General features: G+C 59.0%; 12 protein-coding genes across 13 annotated transcripts; 11 read left to right on the forward strand and 1 right to left on the reverse strand.

Moving 5' to 3' along the window:
- Nucleotides 1–574: 574 nt before the first annotated feature.
- On the forward strand, nucleotides 575–1,528 carry LOC62_07G009445 (uncharacterized protein; the record flags this gene model as incomplete). The annotated part of the gene is made up of 3 exons (XM_062775998.1): nucleotides 575–853; nucleotides 898–1,468; nucleotides 1,509–1,528. The coding sequence occupies 3 exons, from the start codon at nucleotides 575–577 to the stop codon at nucleotides 1,526–1,528; spliced, it is 870 nt and encodes a 289-aa protein (XP_062631982.1).
- Nucleotides 1,529–2,276: 748 nt separating this feature from the next.
- Nucleotides 2,277–3,071, forward strand: LOC62_07G009446 (uncharacterized protein; the record flags this gene model as incomplete). Its single annotated transcript, XM_062775999.1, has 2 exons — nucleotides 2,277–2,913; nucleotides 2,959–3,071. The coding sequence occupies 2 exons, from the start codon at nucleotides 2,277–2,279 to the stop codon at nucleotides 3,069–3,071; spliced, it is 750 nt and encodes a 249-aa protein (XP_062631983.1).
- A 793-nt stretch (nucleotides 3,072–3,864) lies between these two features.
- On the forward strand, nucleotides 3,865–4,983 carry LOC62_07G009447 (uncharacterized protein; the record flags this gene model as incomplete). The annotated part of the gene is made up of 5 exons (XM_062776000.1): nucleotides 3,865–4,522; nucleotides 4,568–4,666; nucleotides 4,713–4,811; nucleotides 4,861–4,908; nucleotides 4,958–4,983. 5 exons carry the CDS (start codon nucleotides 3,865–3,867, stop codon nucleotides 4,981–4,983), a joined length of 930 nt encoding a protein of 309 aa, XP_062631984.1.
- Nucleotides 4,984–5,685: 702 nt separating this feature from the next.
- LOC62_07G009448 (uncharacterized protein) lies at nucleotides 5,686–6,220 on the forward strand (the record flags this gene model as incomplete). Its single annotated transcript, XM_062776001.1, has 2 exons — nucleotides 5,686–5,703; nucleotides 5,741–6,220. The coding sequence occupies 2 exons, from the start codon at nucleotides 5,686–5,688 to the stop codon at nucleotides 6,218–6,220; spliced, it is 498 nt and encodes a 165-aa protein (XP_062631985.1).
- Nucleotides 6,221–6,936: 716 nt separating this feature from the next.
- On the forward strand, nucleotides 6,937–7,506 carry LOC62_07G009449 (uncharacterized protein; the record flags this gene model as incomplete). The annotated part of the gene is made up of 1 exon (XM_062776002.1): nucleotides 6,937–7,506. The coding sequence occupies one exon, from the start codon at nucleotides 6,937–6,939 to the stop codon at nucleotides 7,504–7,506; it is 570 nt and encodes a 189-aa protein (XP_062631986.1).
- A 661-nt stretch (nucleotides 7,507–8,167) lies between these two features.
- LOC62_07G009450 (uncharacterized protein) lies at nucleotides 8,168–8,921 on the forward strand (the record flags this gene model as incomplete). Its single annotated transcript, XM_062776003.1, has 3 exons — nucleotides 8,168–8,230; nucleotides 8,267–8,849; nucleotides 8,893–8,921. The coding sequence occupies 3 exons, from the start codon at nucleotides 8,168–8,170 to the stop codon at nucleotides 8,919–8,921; spliced, it is 675 nt and encodes a 224-aa protein (XP_062631987.1).
- Nucleotides 8,922–9,395: 474 nt separating this feature from the next.
- On the forward strand, nucleotides 9,396–10,458 carry LOC62_07G009451 (uncharacterized protein; the record flags this gene model as incomplete). The annotated part of the gene is made up of 2 exons (XM_062776004.1): nucleotides 9,396–9,455; nucleotides 9,493–10,458. The coding sequence occupies 2 exons, from the start codon at nucleotides 9,396–9,398 to the stop codon at nucleotides 10,456–10,458; spliced, it is 1,026 nt and encodes a 341-aa protein (XP_062631988.1).
- Nucleotides 10,459–10,977: 519 nt separating this feature from the next.
- On the forward strand, nucleotides 10,978–11,835 carry LOC62_07G009452 (uncharacterized protein; the record flags this gene model as incomplete). Its single annotated transcript, XM_062776005.1, has 1 exon — nucleotides 10,978–11,835. One exon carries the CDS (start codon nucleotides 10,978–10,980, stop codon nucleotides 11,833–11,835), a length of 858 nt encoding a protein of 285 aa, XP_062631989.1.
- Nucleotides 11,836–12,846: 1,011 nt separating this feature from the next.
- LOC62_07G009453 (uncharacterized protein) lies at nucleotides 12,847–13,845 on the forward strand (the record flags this gene model as incomplete). Its single annotated transcript, XM_062776006.1, has 1 exon — nucleotides 12,847–13,845. The coding sequence occupies one exon, from the start codon at nucleotides 12,847–12,849 to the stop codon at nucleotides 13,843–13,845; it is 999 nt and encodes a 332-aa protein (XP_062631990.1).
- Nucleotides 13,846–14,025: 180 nt separating this feature from the next.
- LOC62_07G009454 (uncharacterized protein) lies at nucleotides 14,026–17,051 on the reverse strand. Its single transcript, XM_062776007.1, has 5 exons — nucleotides 16,812–17,051; nucleotides 15,612–16,644; nucleotides 15,420–15,573; nucleotides 14,533–15,383; nucleotides 14,026–14,498 (listed from the first exon to the last, which is right to left on the reverse strand). Exons 1-5 carry the CDS (start codon nucleotides 16,816–16,818, stop codon nucleotides 14,075–14,077), a joined length of 2,469 nt encoding a protein of 822 aa, XP_062631991.1. The 5' UTR covers nucleotides 16,819–17,051; the 3' UTR covers nucleotides 14,026–14,074.
- Nucleotides 17,052–17,204: 153 nt separating this feature from the next.
- Nucleotides 17,205–19,779, forward strand: fmqE_3 (MFS transporter fmqE). 2 transcript variants are annotated; one of them, XM_062776008.1, is made up of 12 exons: nucleotides 17,205–17,267; nucleotides 17,443–17,794; nucleotides 17,831–17,930; nucleotides 17,966–18,173; nucleotides 18,209–18,286; nucleotides 18,322–18,649; nucleotides 18,696–18,774; nucleotides 18,811–18,865; nucleotides 18,903–19,071; nucleotides 19,107–19,255; nucleotides 19,292–19,405; nucleotides 19,456–19,779. In XM_062776008.1, the coding sequence occupies exons 2-12, from the start codon at nucleotides 17,537–17,539 to the stop codon at nucleotides 19,592–19,594; spliced, it is 1,677 nt and encodes a 558-aa protein (XP_062631993.1). In that variant the 5' UTR covers nucleotides 17,205–17,267; nucleotides 17,443–17,536; the 3' UTR covers nucleotides 19,595–19,779. The 2 variants fall into 2 exon arrangements, with proteins under 2 accessions (XP_062631993.1, XP_062631992.1); XM_062776009.1 differs by having other exon boundaries at nucleotides 18,696–18,865.
- A 374-nt stretch (nucleotides 19,780–20,153) lies between these two features.
- Nucleotides 20,154–21,141, forward strand: LOC62_07G009456 (uncharacterized protein; the record flags this gene model as incomplete). Its single annotated transcript, XM_062776010.1, has 3 exons — nucleotides 20,154–20,204; nucleotides 20,246–20,934; nucleotides 20,976–21,141. 3 exons carry the CDS (start codon nucleotides 20,154–20,156, stop codon nucleotides 21,139–21,141), a joined length of 906 nt encoding a protein of 301 aa, XP_062631994.1.
- Between the last annotated feature and the right edge of the window lie 1,216 nt (nucleotides 21,142–22,357).

Genomic DNA, 22,357 nt, shown 5'->3' on the forward strand with positions numbered 1-22,357 from the left:
CGACGACACGCCCAGCTGGGCGGGACAAGCGCCGAGTACTCGGCTGAATGGGCGCTGACATGCCCACACCGCGCAGCTCTGCCCTTCACCCAAACAAAACTGATTCCAAGAGTGTTTTAGTTACGTCTAGTTATTCGAAGACTGTCCAGGACTTGTAGGAGAGTCGAGTTGTGCCGTTGGCACCGCGGCTGGACAAAACCGCCACATGGTTAGGGCGATCAGATTCATGTTCCTCCCATCAACCACAGGCAGCACCTCGACGCCTGGAGAAAATGCAAGTACGTTTATAAGTTGCTTACTAATTGAAGGACATACACGTTGTGCATCTTGCAGCTGTGTGACGTTGTGTGTGACGATTGCCATCCAACGCCAGCATCGAGCGGGATCAATTCTGGTGGTGGCCGGACCTTGCCTTCATCCCACACGGGGCACGCCGCCGTCTCGAGACACTCACAGCCCGGAAAAGGGCCGGACACGCTCGTCGTCACTCCTGGTCGTGTATAAAGCCTGTCGGCCATTGCCAGAGGTCTCAACTCCTACCATCCCTCGTCCTCGCGCACCTCACATTACCATCATGGCCACCAACCTCCACCATCACCGCGACCAGCACAACATGCCCGACGACGGCCTCCACCTTCTAGACTTTCAGGACCTCCACAACGGACCAGGACCGCTCAGTTACCCGCCTAAGTACTCCACCCTCAGCCCGCAGAGGAGTGTCCGGGGGGACTTGCGCGACACACCGCCGGACGCCGGCGACGACTCCCAAGCGTCGCGCGACGTGCTGCGCTCGTCGAGGGGCACGGCCAACATCGCCTCCAACCCCTCTCCCCTCGATCCCACTGTTTCAGGGGTACGTTCAAGCACACACACACACACAGCACGCTAATTCCCCAGCGGCACGCTCCTGAGCCCTCTGAACACGGCCCACCCTCCCCGCTCGATTGGGAGGAGCTCGGCGCCGTGCTAGGATGGCACCGGCCTGGCACTACCTGTTGTGTCCAGGACCACGCGGGGATTGTGCACGACGTCTCCCGCGCCATTGTTGTGGCTCGCGCCACCGCGAACACGAGGTCCCGGGAGGCGGTACGCTCTGCCTCCGAGTGGTGTGAGGCCGCGCGTGTGGCGGCCGCTCCCCGCCTGCACCCGACAACGGCACACTACATCCAAACCCACGCCGAGGACCTGCAGCGCGCCCAAGCCAACCATAAACAACAAGTGACGCGCCTTCTCCAGGTCTTCTGCAGCGGACTGGAAGAGATTCCCCTTGTCTATCCCTTCCGCTGCCCCCACGACACCTTCGCGGGGCTCATGGGACAGCTCTCAGCTGTCGAGGCGTCGTTCGGTGCAGGCCTCCACGACGCGGCGCACACCCTCTCAGCAGCTCTGGACCAACTCCACCACAGCCTCATCAACAGTATTGGGCCCGGTGAGCCGGTCATGCCCGATGTTGCGGCGTTTGCGGGAAGTAAGTGGAGAGGGACAAGTCATACTTGCTAACGCCCCAGACATTGTCTTTGATCACTGAGGCGGTGGGAAGGGGTGGGACAAAAGGGGGGAGAACTATGGGACCTATTTGGTATATAGACGTCAATGCAGTTTTATCATACTGTATGTATTGCCTTCCGTACATGTGTGGTAGGCTCCTCAGTGAGCGCGAACAGACACAACAGCAAGCCATATGGCGTTCGCCAATGTGGCAGCTGCTCAGTCGGGACAGATAGCCGGCCGGCTCTATGGCAGAGTGTAGGCTATCAGCCAGAAGCCGAGTAGGCAGACAACAGTCACTTCCCGGCGGAGGCAGCGAAGCGAGGACGGCATGCGTGGTGGCGGACAGAATACGTCAGCCGGCACTGGTGTGCCAGGGTGGACAAGGCGAGGCTGCAAAACTGATTTTATCAATAGGCGTGCCACAAGTGCCCAGTGATAGAGAGACTGTCGACGTGATAGCCGAAAGTGATGGGAGTGGTGGCGAGAGGCCAGGTGATGGCGAGCGCGGGGTCGGCGATAGCGGCAGACGCCAAACAAAATGATGTGTTAATGTCCCTGGGAGCGCAGAAAGTGGCGAGGACCATCACTCCCGGTGGTTGAACTCCCCTCCGGGGTTATATCGTGTGGCTCCGGGGGGTGGGTCTTCTGGCACTCGCGTCGTTTTGTGGGTTTATTGCACACCCTCAGCCCCATCCTCTTTCACAACCTCTTTCCACTCAACTCCTTCCGAGCACTCTTCTACCACTCTCAGCCGCCAAACCTCTCTACACAACGCCAACTCCAACATGCCCACTCCCAGCCACACCTCCACATGCCCAATCCGCCGCATACTCAAAGGCGAATTCACGGACGACAACGAGCTCCTCACTCTGTGCACTGGGCTTACCGTCGCCCAGGTCAAGGTCGGAGTGACCGAGTACCTGGCCGACATGGCGAGCCACGTCCCGCCTGCCCACCTCCTTGAGATGTTCGCTGCTCGGGAGAAGACTCTCAAGACCGTCCTCGCCATCCTCGGCAACGGTGCGGTCGGCACCGAGGTCACCGAGGAGGAGGCCGAGGGTCGCAAGAACGCAGCCTTGACGGCCATCTGCTGCGCCTCCAAGGTGTGCAAGATGGTCCCTGAGGCACACGACGAGGTCCAGGACATCTTTACGGCGACTGTTTCCGAGACTTCGCTTCTCAACCTGGCGAACGGTGCCAACGTCCTAATCTACAACCTCTGCGTCGGCGTCATCAGTCATGCGACTGCTGGTTGCCGTGAGATCACGGAGCTTCTCGGGCAGTACTGTGCCAACAACGACACCAACGCCGTCGGTATCTATGTTGCGGGACTTAGCAAGACATTCACCACCATTCGCGACTACCGCGTCGCCGAGGTCACCATGTTCAGGTTGAAGATGGAGACCGTCTTCAAGGACGTCGGTATGTATCACCCCAAGACCATTCCCCAATACTGACAAGCTCCAGTCTCGACCAACGTTATCCAGAATCATAACAAGATGATGTTTACTGCGGAGATGGCTCGTCTTGGCCCCATGGCGAAAGAGCTCGGTGTCGCCCTGGATGATCAGTTGTCTTAGGTGAATGACGGCGAGTGGGACAGAGCGCAAGGTGAACCTATTTAAAGGCTTAGGGACACTAGGCATGTCGACCAAGGAGACAGTACAAAACGATGCATTCGATAGAGAGACAACTATCCTTGGTGCCAGTAGTTAACAAGTTGCCCCGCGAGGCCGTCCAGGAACAAGGACTACACCTGCCAGAGCTACGTGACTGGCCTCAATAAGATCCTCGACGCCCTCCAGGAGCACAGTCACGCCCGGGTTGCTATCGTCGAGCAGCAGGTGGACCCTGTCTTCCACCTCGTTACCGAGACCAGGGGTGCCTCCGACGACCGCAGTGCCTGCTACCAATGTGTAACTATCAATACTGATGGTTCTCGGACACGACCAACATTGTTCAGCTGATGTTTAAGGTCGAATCAGCGCAGAACGAGATGCCAACCGGTCAGGACAAGAAGGCTGTTGACTTTACATCCGAAAACGGCGGAAGTGGTGACGAGGGGCGAGGTGGTGGCGAGCGCGGGCTCGGCGATAGCGACTCACCCCCCAGAAAAATGACGTGTAAAGTCCCCAGGCGCGCAGTAAGTGGCGAGCCCCGCCACTCCCGGGACTTCAACCTGCCTCCCGGGGTTATCGCTTCGCTACTGGGGCAGGTGGGATTCTCGTGCTGCTGTGTTTCTCACCCAACCCGATCCTCTTTCGCCCTCTCCATTCAACTCAAACGCGCTCTTTACCGCCTGCCCCCACTTCCTCGAGTCTTTACGCCACCCCACACCAAACATAACCACACCCGCCCGTAAAGTCCCACACAATGTCTGTTACCGACATCCTCAACGGTACTATCAAGACCGAGGCGGAGTTCGCCGCGGCTCGCTCGACGCTCAGCCTTCCCGTCATCAAGGCCACAGTCCTCAAGTACCTAGCGGAGGACGAGGGCGTCGGGTCGTGGGCAAGGCTTGCCGGCCTCCAGGCTGCTCGCGACAGCACCCTCAAGGCTCTGATCGCCTTTGTTGACCCCGAGTCGTCCACCACCAAGTTCGACGACTGCGAGGCCGAGAACCGCAAGGAGGTGGCTATCGGGACCCTCGAGACGCTCGCCGGTATTCACACCGCGGCCAATGACGCCAGTGAGGAGGTAGAGCAGGAAGTTACCGCTCGCTTCCAGTGCTTCGATGACGACTCCGACCTCGTCAAAGAGCTCAAGGAGGCTGTCACCCAGCCCGCGGCCTCACTCCACGACGACGTCATCGCTCGCGCTGCTGCCAGCTGCAGCGAAATCACCAAGATCCTCGGTCAGTATGACTCGAGCAAGGACAAGAATGCTCTGGGTGCCTCCCGTGCCGGTCTCGAGACCACCCTCGGTGCCCTTCAGGAGTACTGTGCCTGCAAGGTCGCTCGAGCCAAGGACATCGTGCGCATCAAGTTTAACCACATTGCGCTCTGCTATGCTTCGGTGGGCAGCGAGGGTGGTACGTGCTTCCAGCGAGTCCCCAGTTGATTCTGACCCACCTCAGGCGTGACCAACTTTCTCGAGGTCATGCGCGAGGGGGCGCTCGCCCAGAACATTAACGATCTTCTGGCGGTGACTAACCGCATCAACGACTATGTGCCAGGTTAGTCAACTATACACGAGTGCGTGTACATAACTGACATGCATAGGCGGCAACTCGTCTTACACCAATGGCGGCTTCGTGAACGACGCGTCCCATGCTGGCTCTCCCGACTGGCCGAGCATGCAAGCCAAGGACGAGCTGAACGGTAAGTAGTGGAGTCCAAAAACCTGTGGTGGTTCACTAACTCGCCTCAGACGACAACAACTCCAAGAAGGCCGCGGCTGATGGCCAGTCTCAGGATAGTGAGTCGACTACAATGGACAGTCGGTCGACAGGGACTGACCTCGGCAGGTGCTCCTAACTCGCCGCCTGCCTAAGCTTAAGCAGCGCTGTGGCGCCGTGCTGTCTCAAAGTACATGATAAAAAGAGCACGGAGCAGAGCCCGTTGAGCCTCTGCAGTCCATATGTAGTTCCAAATGCATTCATTGCCAACGTCACTCGTTTTCAAGCGGGCGAAATTTGGTCTGACAAGGCGCCGCAGGCGAAAGGCAGACGTTGTTGGGAGCAAGTTGTGTTGGTGGTGCCACGTGCTGGACCCTGCGGCGTGCAACTGACCGTGACCGCCGTGTGGGCAGGGCCGCATACTTGACTCAACATCAATCATTGTATTAGTCCGTGACCATATCGACTCTCATTCACAATCGTGGTCGGTGTCATCCAAACACGGTGCTGTCACAAACCTGCAAATGATTGATGGCTCGCCAACAATAAAGAAATCTCATCACCCGTCGTACGCGCCCATCATTGTCACGGACCACCCATTTTCAGACCTTCTACATATTGTTTCCCACTCATCATTGTCCTGCACTGCTCCCGTGTGATAGCCCATTGTAACTGATACAGTGCATTCTACATGTACATCACCGCCGGACCTTGTTTCCATGATGGCGCAGCGCCGTGCATTGTTTGTTGTTGGCGACAGTTTGGGCTATAAGTAGAGGCTAAGCATCTGACGTTCTGTTCGAAAACAACCTCCCCATTCCCCGCTCCTCTTCTCACACACCGCCCGCGACTCAAAAATGACGATGAACACCCTCGTGAGTGGAATTCGAGTGACCACAACTGATTCCAAAGGACAACTATAGAGCCAGGAAGGATGATGTCCGCAAGTTCATCAAAGACATCCACGACAAGAAGCCCTACGACCCAACCACCCAATACCCGGACATCGTTGCCTTCACCAGCAATCAAGTCCAATACATCATTAACAGCCACAACAACTTCAAACGCCTCGGGCCGAAGTCTCGCACTCACAATGGCGGGATCGTCGACTACTATTCTGACAGATACGGCGAGTGTTACTGTGGCGGGACCCGCAGCGCCGCGATCACCGATGCTAGGACGCACGCACGTGGTCGCGCCAACTTTATCGCCGTCCAGCGCCTTCAGACTCTCCACTCCCTCTTCCAGAACATCCTGAATGCTCCTCTGTCCATGGAGGCGCTTGATGCCTTCTGTATCGAAGTGGCTGAGGGCCAAGCTGCATTCGTTGCCGATCTGGAAAAGGAGTTGGCGGACTACGATGAGGTCGTCAAGGCGAACTCGGAGCATTAAGCAACCCAGGCCTGACTCCCGTACGAAGCTGCCCTGGATGAAGTGCTGGTAGTCTACGATGAGGTCCTTGAAGGGTGCCGCTCGGCAGGCGACACAGTGGATGCCTAGGCCTGTCTAGCAAGCAACAAACTGAATACGATGCTGCTGGCAGGTCGTCTCCATCAATCACTACATACATTGCCAATCATGCACCTTTGTTCTTTCAGAAAACTGAAACCCGTGGCGCGGAACCATCGAGCCATACGATCGATCAACTAGAACAACTAGAACAGACAACCCTACCCGTCAACCGATGACTGGTGACTGCCGATGGTCGATCCTATTGTATCTTGTACGGAGTGACATTGCCACCACTTGCCTTCTGGGCTTTTGTCTGCCCTTCGTTAAACCTGTGATAGTCATTAGACAGATGTCAGCAGAGGACATCATGCTGGGACGCGATCTGTGGCGATGAACCACATGAGCACATGTTGTACAGTATATCTTGTTCACCTCTCTACTTTGCAACCAACTTCCTCACCTCTACCACACAAGTTTCCACCCAGCCACGATGCCTAGTAGTAACAGGTCTCCTACTGCGAACTTGGACTTCTCCTTCCAGATTCTTGGTATCGAGATCGGGGACGACAGCAAGGTGAAAGAAGAACAGCCTACAGACGCCTGGTCACTGACACACCGTGTGACAGAATGACGAGACAAATGCTTGGACCACAGTAATGGCTCGCCTCATGCAACAGAAGCACGAGGTCCCGTGGACGTCTCGCCGTTTGAAACGATTCTACCGCCACCGTGATCTGGTCTCGAAAGCGTGGGCCCGATGCGACCTGCTCTACGATACCACGGCCATTTGCGAAGCGGTCCCCTCACTGCTCAACAGCACCTCGCGAGACGACTTACCATTCGTCAAATACGTCAAGACGCTCAGAACGGCCGAGTCTATGCACCGAGCTGGCATCGCCGCCATCCGACATCGCCACAACGTCACCCTTGGCCTCAAGTTTGCGCCGTATCATCTCTCCCGTTCAGCGGAGGACTTGCGTATCTTCCAGGTACAGTTGCCGGCGCTTATGCGCGAGCTGCACGACAAGATCTACCTCCTTAACATGGGGTTCATGGCGGGGAAGAACGAAGCTGGAGTAGCCCTAATGGTCGACCTCAAGGAGTGCCACATGCGTCATCGTACTTCAACTGTCCATGAGAAGCCCGAGATTACTGCACCCTTTTGGCGAGCTTCACAGCATGCCCGGGGTGGTTTCCAGCCATCCACAGACAGTGGCAGCAGTTAAATGCACATGTAGTCGATTTATTGATGGCATGCATAGATTGATGGCATGCATAGACTAGAGATAGGTCATACGGTTCAAGCGCGTTGCCTGTCAGAGTTGCGGAGTTTCATGGTGAGGCGGGGAGGCGGGAAGAAAAACTGGAAAAGTCCACGGAGGAGAATGCTGTTGCAGCTTGGCATCCGAGTGGCTCCTACCGTCTTCAAGGCTGCCAGAGGAGGTGCAAAGTGCAAGATCGCATTGGGATGGCACATACACCGAACATCCCCGAGCCCTTCTGCACCATTCACGTCCCCGCCACACATGCCGCCACGCCCGTGCACACCTTGGCATCCATCACAGAGTACTTAACAGCCCACGGCCACGTGGTCACTCCGGGCGGTGCGCAATCATTGTGGCAGCAGTGTGGAATTGTGCCAAGAAGGGCTTTTGTTTATGCGGTGATGCAAAATGAGGCTTGTTTACGAGATGCGGCATTGTTTACGAGGTGTGGTGATGGACAGCGGTCGAACTGGCCTGGCCGCCCCGCCCCCTCTCTCGTCTATGTATGTATTGGAAGTCATGTATCTTCTTTCGGCACACTCATCCTCTCAACACTCTGATTCACTCATCGACCAACACCCAACTGAACTCTCCTCTCCTCCACACTCCACTCATATCAACAATGTCTTACGCTCACGAGGTCATCGGCAGCGAGTTTGCCGTCTCGGCTGCCGCCCTAGAGGGGGTAAGTCACTCTCAGTTCAACTATGCTGACACCCAGCTTCGCATCTACAAGGAGAAGGCGGTCGAGGCCCTCCTCAACCACCTCACCACGCACCTCCTCAAGCACGGCGTCTCCACCGTCCGGCAGGACCACATTAAGGGCAAGGTTGTCGCGCGTATTCAAGACATCGACTCCCTACTCAATGACAAATTCTCCTACTACAACTCACGCGTGGCGGAGCGTGGTAATCTCTTGCGCAACCTCTACAAGACCAAGTTCGAGGGCCATGCCTCCAGGAAGGGCAAGGAGTTTCTCGAGGACACGGCCCGCCTCGTCGGCCACACACAGACCGAGATCGCCGACAAGTTCTACCTCATCTTCTGTAACTTCACTAAGGCAATCAGACTCGACGTCGAGGAGTATCTCGATGACTCGTCGCCCAAGGTCGAGGCCGCCTTCCATGGGCAGGTCCGCAAGCGCACCGAGGAGGTGCAGCGTCTCTTTCCCGAGAGTGTCGATGCCTGCGACGCAGAGCTTGTCAAGCTAGACGCCCAGATTCAGGAGGGCGCATGGGGGCTGGAGGGCTGGGATGAGCTTGTCACCATCGCCAACGACGGTGGAATGGCGTACAAGAATGAGTGTGGCGAAATGGACGGCTGATAGGCGCTGACGCTTGACCGCAGACCTCCTCCGTGGCGCCACCAAGCCCTAGTCGCTAAAGTGCCTGCACTCTTGGATAGGACCAGCCTTGTCTACTGCTCTATCCTTTTACAAATCAAGTTGACTGCGTATGCATGTTTGTTAAGATCTATCGTCTGTGGCTGCATACTACCTCGAGCACGTGCGGGGCTGTTTGTCCACCATCATTCGCTCCAACCGGGGTCCCTGGATCACCGACGAGGGGCACGCATCAGTCACTCGGTCTTGTGCATCTACTCCATTGTCCGCTCGTGCGTGTTTGGTACTGGGTGCGAGGATGTGCGACTGGAGCTAGTGGGAGTGATGTGGCGTTGCGTGGAGCTGACAAACATTGGTCGCTGATTGGACGGGACAGAGTGGCATCGTGTTAAAGTGGGGGGTGCATGTCGAGCCACTCCATCACCGGGACGACTCGCCACAACTATTAAACTGCTGCCCACTGGTCATCTTTCCCATCCCAAACATCCCCTCACTCCACCACTCAACAATGTCGACCGGCGTTCTTGCGGGAGGCCTTCCCGTCAACCCCTTCAGCAACCTCCGCGACGTGGGTCCCGCGCTGCCGGAACCGAACTAACACCCAGCTCATCGACCACCTAGACGACTGGAAGTTCATCCTCAACCGCGAGGAGGCGGCCGTCCTCGGAGACGACATCGACGCGATCCTCGAACGCGCCGTATTCCTCAACTACACCGGTCGAAACCTCTTCGCGACATGGGACGAGCAGGTTTATCCCCGCGCTAATGCCATAGCCATTGCCGCCGACGACGTGGCCGGCGCGGCCGACGAAACGCTCTTCCTCACCGAGGAGGAAGACGAGCGCATGGATATCTGCGTCGACATGAGCGAGCACATGTCCGAGGGCACCATGGGGGCACTCAAGGGCCTCATCTACCTCCGCACCAAGTCGCTCCGCTCCGCCATTGACGCCCGCCTCGCCGCTGGTCCGCACACCAAGTGCGACTTTGCCGGCACCCTTCGCGTCCTAGATGCGGCATTCGACGCCTCGTACCAGCTGTACGTCAGGAGCTTTTACGAGTGTATCGCGGTAGGCGACAGGATGTTCGATGTCGCCTTTACCCGAGTCGGTGGAGTCGCAGCGTACTTTAACCCGCCGGCGACGGACGACCAAGAGTCAATTGTCTCCCAGGACAACGTCGATACTGCCCCCATTGGCGGGCCAGACACCCAGGCAAGCTCCGGCACTCACTCATCCCCAGGGGACGTAGCAGGCCTCATGGGCGGCTGGGACTTGGTCATGGTCACTGTCGGAGAGGATGGCCAGCCCCTCGCAACGGACGTCAACGACGACGACAATGACTGGGTCACCGTGGTCGGCGACTCCATCGACGAGAGCAACGAGAGCGACCCCGGAGAGGCGACCGGCACCCAGGCAATCGACCCCCACGCCCGCTGTGCTCAGTGTGGTCCCGTCCTCGCTCCTTTCGCCCCCATCATTCGTCACTTCGCTGCCGCCCAGCGCAGGACGGACCAGGTGCTCACGCCGATGGAGGACGTCTGGTGGGCCTGTGTGCCTCTGCCCGAGTGATCACTCCAAGCCATCGACCTCTTGTTCTGTTGCATATTCCCAAATCCATCATCGTATTTTCTAGTGCATCTGTAGTCATATGAACATGGTATCTGCGACTGGGTTGCTCGAGACGGCGGTTGAGCCGGCGCAACGGTGGTCTGGTGTTGTGGGAGGTGTGGCGGCGGGCTGTCAGTGTCTGCGCCGGCGCCCCGTATGGTCTGCGTTGCGGCCATCCTCGCCATCTTCGGGCGGTCGTGGACGAGGCCCCGCGAAGTGTGTGTTTGTGGACAGGTGTCGGTGATGAAGGCCTCGAGGAGCGGAAGCAGGCCTTGCCCGCAGGATTCGTGAGGGCGAGCGACACGCATACTTCATCACCTGCTCTTTCGCCCATTCACACCAACACCCTTTTCTACACTTCCAACGTACAGTGGGCAACGTTCAGTCTGTACAGTACCCAACAACCCCCTTGACAATCCTCAACCTCTCAGACAAAGTAGGTTTCGATTCGAACGCAGGGACCAATCTGACACCCCACAGATGCAGTTCACCCCGTACCCCCAGCTCGCCGCGCGCGTCGCTAGCATCAATGCCCGCCTGGAGCCGTTCCCGCGCGCCAAGCTGATGATCTCCACTGTCCTCCCGCACGTCCAAGGCAGCCCCATCCTCGACCAGAACACGCGCCGCTTCCTCACCTGGGTGACCAGCATCAAGGCGACGCGCACCTCTCTCACACCAGGTCAACCCGAGTTCCACGCGGCACTGGCGTCGACCGAGGCGCGCAGATACAACGAGGCGCTGTACGCCGCCGTCCTCTCCCATCGACTTCGAAAGGTCGTGGGAGACCTGTTTCGCGCGTACTTCAGGTTCCTGGAGACGGTGTGTAATGTCCTGGAGTTCGAGGTCACCTATCTGGAGATGTGGAACACGGAGGAGGAACGCGAGCGCCAGGGGGTGTACACGCGCTTCCTTCCCTGCGGCATCGCGCGGGCGGAGGAGCAAGTCGCGGCACTCAAGGACAAGATCGAGGCGGATATCAGCGAGGCCATGGAAGGCATCCGCAGCTTGTCCAGCGCGTTCGACCGCTACGCCCTGCCATTCCGTCCCCCGCCTCTCTGGACCGCCGTCGCCCTGCTCCGTGGCCTCGGTGCCATCCCTCGCCCACCAGTCCCCATCCCCTCTGAGACACAGCCGGCAAGCACGTCTACCCAACCCGTCAACCAGCACGCTCCTAGGACCCCAGGAGATACCCTCACCACGGGTGCGGTCCCCTCTACGGGTGCGGGCTCCTTGGTGAGTACCATCGGCAACCCGACCATCGACCCGAGGCTGCTGGTCGTGCGCAACCTCGACGACTCGGGGGACAACTCGTGGCTCTTCGACGGGTCCTTTCCCTAAGGCAACACGGTCGCTCTTCGCCTACTCCCAGGCTTCCCAAGAGAACCAGGAGGGCCACACGGCATGTGCAGCGCATTGCTCGCGTTGCCCGTGGCAGCGCCTGGGGAGGCTTCGGAGGCACAGCTCCGGGAGCAGTGGTCGGGTGGCGGTTGTGTGCAATGGCCACACCCCGCCTCGGGGTGGCAAGCGCCGCAAAGACACACCTCAGTGAGCCTCGCCTACCTCGTACCGACAGCATACTGACCACAGCAGCGCCAAGACGGTGGTTGTGTCGTTGAGGGATGGGTGGGAGGATACGCCGGGGCCCCAGTTTGGCCGGCCGGTGGAGGTGGTCCACTTGTTGTTTGGTTCGGCTTTGCCACCCAAATTGATGCAACACATTTTTGTGACACTCCGCTCGCTCTTCTCATTCCAACTCACCCGTGGCCGGCCTGCTGCACATAGACAGTGAGTGTGCAGGTGTACTAGGAGACTCAAGGGCCGTACCCAATCAGCGCCGGACGTCGGCTGCCAATGGGCCTGGTGGCGAGGCTACGCGACCTTGTCCCCTCCATCACCCCCTGCCTTGCCGCTCCGCCCACGCTACCATGCTCTCCACCACCACCCCAACGCACGTCGTCGCACCAACCTACGGTGTTTTGGCGCCATCACAGACGTGACGAGAACGTGAAGGCGACGTGTTGACTCGACCCGGCCCGGGTGCGAGCCCGTGCAACGTGGCCGTGAGTGTCGCGTCCATCAACCCACCCTGAGCGAGACGCGCTCTCACTCACCGCCGACGGCCTACAAGTATCCCTCCTTCATCATCCATCCCCTCTCTTTTCTTTACTCATCACCGACTAACTACCTCACCAGGTATCATGGACTACGACCGCCGTAGCATATCCCCCGACCTCCCTCCAATCGGGCCGAACGACGTCTGCAACGAATGCATCTGGCAGCCGCAGGCCGGGTACATAAATGGTGTGGTACGTCTATCCCTTCTTACAGCAGCTAACAACCACCAGCCTCATGAGTGTAACCCTCCCCCCCCCCCCGAACCGAAGCCCCCTTCCGCCCCGCAGCCCCCTCCCGGCCCGACGCCCTCTGACCAACCGCGAGCTGATCGAGAGGGAGGTGGAGAGGCAGCTGCATTCCATGGCGTGGGGCTACGAGCCGTCTGACCCTTTGGACCTGGCTGGCTCCACTGCGAAGGAGTTCATAACCGCCTTTGGCACGCTACTCGTGGTCCACTCGGACAGGTTTGAGGCCATCGTCAAGCGTCGCGCGGAGGCCGAGAAGGCCAAGGGAACTATTCCGGCGTCCCGCGTGCAGACGTTTGACAGCGTCATGCGCCGCCAGGTCGTCCAGCACTTTTACTCGCTCATCGCCACCCTCCCCGGCTACGTGAGCCACCTGCACAGTATTCTCCTCCACCACGTGTGGAGGGAGGACGGTCTCGACCCGATCCTCGCCCAGCTAGATGCGCTGGACGTCAAGTATGAGTGTGACCTCGAGGAGTCTGCTCAGCACTTTGTCTGCCGCCTCAATAACCGCATTAGCAAGTTCACGGGTCGTGACGGTCGCGAGAGGGATGTTGGACACCGTGTCGGGCAGACGCAGCGCACCAAGGCGACGAGCTCCAAGGGTGAGCACCGCGTCGAGCCTTACGAGCGCGCCAGGGCCAAGAAGTACGAGGGCGGCCTGCTGGATCGCATTGCCGCTCGTGGCGAGGAGAACATGGACCTGGACGACATGGTTGGAGATCTGCTGGGTCGCATTGCGCCGCTTGACAACGACAACCTGGGCTCGCAGCCCAACGGTGGAGAACTGCTGGGTCGCATTGCCCCCCTTCGCGACGGCGGTGACCACATGGCCGCGCAGCCCAAGGTTGGCGGCCTGCTCGGTCGCATTACCCCGCTCGGCGACGGGAACAAGGTTCTGCAGCCCAAGACTCCGAACGGACGCCGTGGCCCCAAGGTTGGCCCCAAGGCCTACAAGGCTGAGGGTGAGGCTCCCGTTGACGCCTAAGGTGCGTGTGGGCATGATGTGGGCGAAAGTGGGCAGCTCGGCCGTAGCATCTTATGCATATCCTCGTGTTTGACACAGTGGGCAGGAGTACGATAGGACCTTTCACTGATGGGCATTTGTCGATGCGGCTAGGTGGGCAATTCGGCTTGGGCTGATCGGTTAAGACCTGCATTGGGCCATGTCCCATTCTTGTCATACCACACGTCCTACACACGACTACATTACTAAATTAGAAGTTGAACGCAATAGCCTCGGGCATCTTGTCTTCAACCCAGTCACCCTCGACTTCCCACCGACCACTACCGACGGTCTTGGTTGTGCTGCCCACCTTGATCTCGGCGGTGGTGTTGGGTGGCACGACGACTGTGGCTGAAAGCTTGTTGCGGTCGGCGTTGAGCTTCCACTTGCATGACACGAGGCCAGATGGCGACAAGAACGAGGTCGACGCATGAGTGATGTCTCCGCCGGGACGCGGGTTGACCGAAATCGTCTTCCATCCCGGCTCGAGCTCCTCGAGGCCGCCGATGACCCGGTGCATGAACGCCGCGACCGATCCGAACGCGTAGTGGTTGAACGAGGTCATCTCGCCCGGGTTAATGTCGCCGTTGGGAAGCATACTGTCCCACCTCTCCCACATCGTGGTGGCACCCATGCTGCCATTAGCCGAGATCGCGGTGAAGTACTCACTTGACCTGGTATAACCACGAAGGGCACTCCTCCTCCTGGAGCATGCGGTAGGCAACTTGAGGCCGGTACTTGGCCAAGACGAGCAGGATGAAGGGTGTGGATGCGAATCCTGTCCCGACGCGGAAGCGCTCTTTGCGAACCAGGTAAACCAGCTGATCGACCCAGCGGTCACGCTGCTTTTCTGTCTTGTACAGATCGAACCAGAGGGAACAGACGTAGACGCACTGCGAGTCCGAGGTGATTCGGCCGTTCGGGGAGACATACTCGTCATGGAAGGCATCCAGCAACTTCGCCGCCTCCGACTCATACCGCGCGGCGTCATCTGACTTGCCGAGGAGGGTAGCAACCTTGGCTACGAGGCGGATGGTGTTCACCAGGTAGATGTCGGCGATCAATGTGGGGTCCGTCATACCGTCAGCCGGAGCATCGGGCGGGGCGCGTGGGTCGAGCCAGTCGCCGAACTGGAACACCCGCTCCCACAGGCCAGACCCGACGCGTGGGATGGCAGCAACCCAATCGACCATGCTCTTGTACTGCTTGCTGAGAAGATCCAAGTCGCCGTTGAGGCTGTAGAGGTCAACGGGGGTAATGGTGGTGACGTCGCTCCAAATGGCAGCTGGCATTGGACGCTTGCGAAAGCCAGTGACGGGGGTTGGGACGCTGGGGACGAAGACTGGAGGACGGCCCTCACCAAAGTCGAGCTGTTCGAAGGCCACATCGCCCAACCACTCGATCAGGAGGCCGCTGGTGTTGTATAGGTAAGATGCGGTCGGGGCAAAAGCCATGAGGTCGGCAGTCCATCCGAGGCGTTCATCACGCTGAGGGCAGTCGGTGGGAACGGAGACGAAGTTCTAAGGCAGTCAGTTGAGTTCCAGCACTCCACTCACTCCTCGCAAGCCCCAGACGACATTCGAGTGGAGTTGGGTGATTCCCTTGTGCGAGCACTCAAAGTCGCCGGTACGCTCCATGTCAGAGTGGACAACGATTGCGGTGAAGTCGTCAAGCTGTACATCTCGAGGAAGCCCATCGATCTGGGCGTAGCTGAGGTGTCAGCGTCGTGCGCGCGCGAGTGTGCTCACCGGAAGCCGTGGAATGTGAACTTGGGCTCATAGCCCTGGGTCCTGCCGCCGAGCTTGACATGGTCAGTAGCCTTGGCGTATCGCAACGGCCTCGTACCGAGCTCGCCGTGCTCGAGGACCTCAGCGTGGGCGATAGTGACAGTGCCAGTGCCATCAATCTGCTTGTTCCACCGGAGCCAGCCGACGAGGTTTTGGCCAAAGTCTAGGATGGTCTTGCCTGATGGAGTGATGATGATCTCCACAGTTTTCAGCTCGTGCGTGCGGCGGACAGGTGGCGCCTGGGGAGCGACCAGAGCGACGTCGGGTCGATCAATGACGGTGACTGGCTTCCAAGCTGAAGTAGGCTCGGTCGTTTCGATTGACTCCCCGTCGTAGATCTCAGACAGAAGGATGGAGCCAGTCGCCCACTCCCACGACTCGTCGGTCTGGACGACGGCTTTTCCATCCACCTCCAGCTGGGCGATGAGTGACGGTGCAGAGCCCCAGATGTTGCGTGCGCCCTTAAGGAAGCCAAGCCGCCCGGCATACCATCCTTCGGCAACCCATGCAGTGATGACATTGTTGCCCTTCTGGAGGAGGTCGGTCACGTCCAGCGTCTGATACGCCTGGCGATAGGAGTACGACTGCCACCCCGGGGCGAGGACTTGATTTGATACCGGCTTTCCGTTGATCTCGGCGTCATAGAGGCCAAGGGCGGTTATGTACAGGCGGCTTGGACCGCTCGAGTCGACCGTGAAGTGCTTGCGAACGAGGAAAGGACGCTTGGGTGCGTCGACTTCCTGAGGGGTCGAGGAGATGGCCTTTGCCGTCCAGTTCGCGGCCTCCAAGAGAGCGGCCTCGACCTTGAGCTGTGTCCAAGCCGTCACCGAGCGGTCTGTTCCGCGTGCGCGGACCTCGACCAGAGTCTGCTCCCTGCTGACGAGCGGTGCGTCCGGCCAAGGGACAAGAATCGAATTCGACGACTCGACGCTGAACGTCTTGGCACCGCCGGGACGGGTGATGCGAATGTCGTATCCTGCCTGCGACCAGTTGACTGCGCTGCCGCCGAAGCGCCAAGAGATGCGAGGGGATGCGATATCCACAGCCGAGCCGGGCTCGTAGTGCTCAACAGATACCTTGGTGATGGAGATGTCGACGGTCATGGTGATGCGCGTTCGTGGAGAACATCAGCTCCCAAAGCCCCCATAATAAGCAACCTACGTTGCATCCTCAGGGGAGTCGGGCCGGGCAGCTGGCGGCATGATTCTGTACCGAGCGTGGTCGTCACGAGGTCGAGTGCAGTGCCGTGCTTAGCCTCGGTCCGATACAATTCCAGGTCGGAATGTCAGATTCCATGGCTAGGAGCTTTGCGATGGCTTCCTCAAGCTGCGGCACGCTCAGTCGGGCTCTAAGGGTGAGTGGGGGAGCGCGTCGAGGTGGGGAGGGGGGCTTTGATAGGGGAGGTGGGGTAGTGGAGCAAAGCAAAGTCGGCTCGGTTGTCGGGTACGACTTTGTGCCGCGGATCTGGCCGGGACGGAGCGACGGAACCAAATTTTGCCCACCTTGGCATGGCTTTGGTTATCGTTTGGTTGTTTCGTCGTTACACTTGTTCCACCTCAAGTCGCATTCATCAAACATAGGTTGCTTAAAGGCACCTCTGTCGCATCGCGTATGAGGGTGAGATGCTCACCTTCGGTCTCTTATGCTGCCGGACAAGTGGGCTTCGGATAATGTCCCGGAAAAATGAGTGGCGGTTCTGGCATGACACCCCACCCTCCCCCCTGAATCCACCCCCCCTCTAGGCCGGCGCATCATTGCACCGACACTATGTAGCACCTGACCTTTGCCGCAGGCCCCGGGGTATTCCCTGTTCCACCATGGGGCACCGAGGGAGGGCTTTGTGCCAAGGCGAGGGAGAAGATTGTTGACCCTTGACCATCATCGACATGCTGTTAAAAGCGCAGTGTTGCAGATGGCTCTTGGCCACCAAGACGACCTCGAACACGATGACCGAACACGAGAAGCAGCCAGTCGACACTCACATCGAGAAGGTGGACGACCCGAACCAGGACCACGACCAGTCAAATGACCTCCTCAAGTCCCGCTATGACAACCTCAGCATCCCCCGCACTCTCTGGTTATTCAGGCGCTCCGTCTTCTTCGTGCTCATGCTGTACACCGGGTACATGTGCGAAGGCTTCGAGGTATGTTCTTGGCATGCAGCCACGCTGACATCCAAGCTCGGAGCAGGTGGCAGTATCGTGGCCAACGAGGGTTTCATCAAGCAATTCGGCTCCCGCGGCGATGAGGCCGGAGTCCGCGCGCTCGACCCCACTTGGCGTAGGTACTGGGCTTGGAATGGTTGCTCACACCAGTGTCCACCTGGTCTGCCTTACTGAATGTTGGTCAGATCCTCGTTTTCACCCACATCGGTTGGGTGGCGGACCGCTTTGGCCGCAAGATCGCCTTCTACATCGGCTGGGTCTGGCTCATGGTGGGGTGCACATTTCTCAACACCGCCAAGTCACCTCAAATTTGGGCGCTTGCGAAACTCTGCAATGGTGCCGGCATCGGGGTGCTCCAGTGAGTGCACGCACACGACCTGAGCTTATTCGAAGAATCTGCTGTCAGGTCTATGTAATGGAGATCGTCCCGAACCGCATCCGAGGAGGCATGATCACCTTCCAGGCCGTATGGTAAGCAGATCCCCTTCGATACGTGTTGACGCCAGGTCCAACATTGGCGGTATCATCGTCGCGGTGATGATGCAGCAGCTCAACCAGAGGCACCCCGACAACTATCTCCTCGCCATGCGCATCCTTTGGGCCCCTATCGGACTCATCATCATCTGCTGGGCTATCCTCCCCGAGTCGCCTTGGTACCATGCCCGCCGGGGAAACAAGGAGGGAGCTCTGAAGGCGATGAAGCAGCTCTATGGTGGTATCGATGGATTCGACTACGAGGAAGAGTACGGCATCATCGAGCGGACCATTTCGCACGAAAGGGAGGTCAACAAGGGTGCCCCGAGGTACCGTGACGTGTTCAAGGGTCTCAACCTTGTGGGTCTCAGTGGCATGGGATGTGCTGTGGTATCTGACATTCCAGAAACGCACCTTGTCCGTTGCGATGCTCTCCGCTTGCCAGCAACTCGCCGGTCTTGCCATCATCAGCACCTACTCAACGTGTGCGTACCTCGTCAATAGCATTGAGCTGACCCCAGATTTCTTTTCCCTCGCTGGACTTAAGGACCCATTCCTTGGCACCCTCATCCTCTCGTGCGTGAAATTGCCCTGTGGCCACGCTGACGCGCAGATGCTGTAATCTTCTCGCTGTTACTCTCTGGTCACTCTCTACAGACAAGCTCGGTCGCCGGATGATCGTCAACTGTGGACAGACGCTCTGCTGCGTCATCCTCTTCGTGGTCGGCGCTCTCTACTACACCGGAGCCACGACGGGCAACGCAAAGGCTGGCACGGCTTTGGTACGTCGGCCCTCCCTTTCGGTCGCTTACCCCAGCTCGCGATCTGCTGCCTCTGGACGTTCACATTCCAAGTTATCGGCATGTCGTACTACCTCTACTCGGCCGAGCTTCCCACTGCTCTTCTCCGCGTCAAGACTGGACCGTTCACATACCTTGTTAACTCCATCCTTGGCATTGCCACCTGGTGGGTGCTCAGGTTGTACGGTCGCTGACCTAGCAGCTACGCGACCCCACCTATGCTGCTCAAACTCAGCCTCCGCGCCGGGTTTGTTTTCGGCGCCTTCTCGGTTCCCATCTGTGTTCTCATGTGGTTCTACCTTCCCGAGACGAAGGGGTGAGTGGCTGTCCCCAGGCTACTGTCGCCAGCACCACTGACCAGCCTAGTCGCTCCGCAGCTGAGATCGACGAACTGTACGAGAGGAAGGTACCTGCCTGGCGCTGGTCGTCGACAGTTACAGAGGCGGAGACGCATCTCGCCGAGGTCTCGCACGGCCGTGTCACCCATGGCAAGCAGGACGCGTAAAGCAGAGGGTGTCGTATCGGTGTGGAATTCGATCAGTGTGGGTTTGCCGGTGCGGTCAAAGCAAGGATCTCTTTTCAGCAGGTGTGTCGTGGGTTAGTGCAGCGTTGAATGGAATTGAACTGGAGAAAGTCCACCGCGCGGTTCTGGTGACTCAACCACTGATAACCATTGCATGTGGCCTTGCGTGGTGCAGCGAATGACGAGTGTTAGAGCTGCTAGCGGTGCGGTGCAGACACCTCCGGCAGACTGTGTAGGCGGCGGCGCGCGAAAGTTGCATCCAGGGTCGCGTTTGCTGCCCAGTCATCTCGCGCTCGTCGGTCTCTCATCCAAACACTGTCCCTCCACCTGCTCACTTGCTCATTCTTCACCCTCGTCCTTGTTCAATCATCAACCAGCACGTCGTGAGCTCCCTCTCGGTCTCATTATCATCACTGACACGTGCAGCCGCTCCGGCCTGGCGCGGCGTCAACACCCAGCTCCCGCCACGCGCTCCGTACTCATAACCACTCCACACGGGTAACCTGTACACCCCACACACAACAAGCAGAACATACACATAATGCCGACCGGCGTATCCAACCTAGTGCAGGCCACCGCATACGAGGAGCCAGTACGTCTTCCTCACCTCCCCTCTCCCGTGCTGACCTCCAGGCCGACGTCGGCAGAGTCGCGGTGGCGAACACCGAGCGCGCGGCGGCGCCCATCCTCGACCGCCTCGACAAGCTGTACGTGGTGCTCGACAACACGCCGCTCGCGAAAATCGCCAAGCCCCTCATTGCCGAGCTCGGCACGATCGCGACGACCGACCACGTCGCCGATGTAGTCGAGCGCCGACAGAACAGGGCGTACTCGGTGCTGCAGGTCCTCCCGACCGACTTTGAGAGAGAAATCGTCCAAGACTACCTGCACTACCTCAACGTCGCGCACCAGCGCCACGACGCGCGACTCGCCCCACTCATCCGCGAGCACTACGTCGCCACGCTGAATGCCTGCTTTGACACCTTGATCGGCGCGCACAACACATCGGTCTCACCGGAGGACCTCAAACTCAAGCTCTGGGATATCTGCGACCAGTTCATCGAGCTCATCAACTTCGAGAACACGTCCTTCTTCGGGGAGATCAACGCCGTGCGCGACGACTTCGAAGCGTCACTCGAGGGCGGAGACTGGATCCACCACCGTCCCAAGCGGCCTCCGTTCCGGTTACCGCTGGCCAGTGCCGACATGATGAGCTACATGAAGGCCCACGCGGCCGGCATGGCGACTGCGTCGGATCCCGACGTGAACCCGTTTGTGACGATCCCCGATCCTGGTCCGAATCTTGGCTCCATGCACTTTGGGTGAGTGGCGATGAGGGTCATAATTGCTGACGTCTGGGTAGTGGCAGGCGCAAGAACAAGAAGAAGAACAAGAGCAAGAGCAAGATCGTTGCCCAAGACCTGGGCAAGGGCATTGGCAAGAGCGAGGGAAAGAAGAAGGGAAAGAACAAAGGGAAGAACAATGGCAAGAACAAGGACAGTGCCGGCGTGTTGTCGATTTACACTTAACCTGCCGGTGGTGTACGAGCAGTGAGAAGTTGCCCAACTGTACTGGGTTCATAGTGTCTTGTAGTCTGCTTACCCCTGTGCTTATTGTCACTCCTCTCTGACTTTCTTCGCACAGATTCTAACGCATGACTTGGCTCAATTAATTGATTATGATCTATGGTTGTCTATAAGGCAGCAATCTTACAAGGCAGCCACTAAGCGCTTAATCTGACACCGACCTCGCTCCGTCGTCTCGAGGTCGTGAAGGCCACAACGACTCTGTGAACCACGCGGGTGGCGGTACAGGAGGCCTTCGTTCCTCCTCCCTGGTCGGCCACCGCAGTGACGCCAGAGTGGCGTGGAGGGGCGGAAGGCGGAGGTTGGTTTGGGGATATCCGGGCGACGGCAACTTGTGCGGATGGGGCGCGGAGAACGAATGTCTTGGGCGCGAAGGAGATGGGGATGGTGGCGACGGCGGAGTGCGGTATGGTTCTTCGGGATAGGGGTTGGCGCGGCGGTGGCGGCGGCGATCGGTATCAGCCTCCTCAGGAGGGCTGGGGAAGACGGGTTCGTCGACGGGCACTTGGGCAGGGGTCTCACGGCGTCGGCACCGTGGCGATGGCGGGTTCCAAGGGTCGTTTCTCCACTCCGTCTTCCTAGTGGAGGAGGTGTCATACCTTGTATGGCCACGGTTGACTAAGGGTGCCGATTGGCTGGCGGACCCGGCCGTGTGATAGGGCCGAGAAGGGCGGTACCCCGAGTCGTCCGAGTCGAGCACAGGTTCGCGAGAGGCAGAACGGGGAGAGTACGCCCTGTTTCCGCGGCGGGGAGGGGGAGAAGCAAGTCCCAGATCGGTATTGTTTCGGCCCTGCCCGCCACTGAAGGAGCAGCGGCGATTCCTTCGACGGTCCATGTCCTCCTCGAGCACCGAGATTGATGGGGTGTGTACCGGCTTAGGGGCCGCAAGGGATACCACGCTGGCCGCCGGAGAGTGGGTGACCTCTTCCGGCGGTGTCGTGACCTCGGTGTACGTAGAGCTGCGTACCGACATGGACGGGGTGACACTCCGCGAGACATGCCTGCTTGTTGTTCCTCCGAACCCAGTGGGGGGAAGCATTCCTGGTGGTGGCGGAATGGTCGCGACGATCATCGCGCGGGCCGTCCCCGCCTCCTCGGCAGCGTTGCGCGGCGGCAGATCTCGGGGGGGACCTCCGCCCCTGGTGAAACTGCATGCGGT

This window comes from Vanrija pseudolonga, chromosome 7 (genome assembly GCF_020906515.1).
Source record: "Vanrija pseudolonga chromosome 7, complete sequence".
Lineage (NCBI taxonomy): Eukaryota > Fungi > Basidiomycota > Tremellomycetes > Trichosporonales > Trichosporonaceae > Vanrija > Vanrija pseudolonga.

Excerpts from the sequence above, each read along its gene's own strand:
- LOC62_07G009454 (XM_062776007.1), bottom strand. Across the intron at positions 15,574-15,611 it reads TTCACATTCCACGGCTTCCG|CTACGCCCAGATCGATGGGC; the intron begins GTGAGCACACTC and ends CTGACACCTCAG. Across the intron at positions 14,499-14,532 it reads TCGTGGTTATACCAGGTCAA|CATGGGTGCCACCACGATGT; the intron begins GTGAGTACTTCA and ends GGCTAATGGCAG.
- fmqE_3 (XM_062776009.1), top strand. The coding sequence starts at position 17,537 with ATGCTGTTAAAAGCGCAGTGTTGCAGATGGCTCTTGGCCACCAAGACG. Across the intron at positions 18,287-18,321 it reads ATCACCTTCCAGGCCGTATG|GTCCAACATTGGCGGTATCA; the intron begins GTAAGCAGATCC and ends TGTTGACGCCAG. Across the intron at positions 19,406-19,455 it reads TACCTTCCCGAGACGAAGGG|TCGCTCCGCAGCTGAGATCG; the intron begins GTGAGTGGCTGT and ends TGACCAGCCTAG.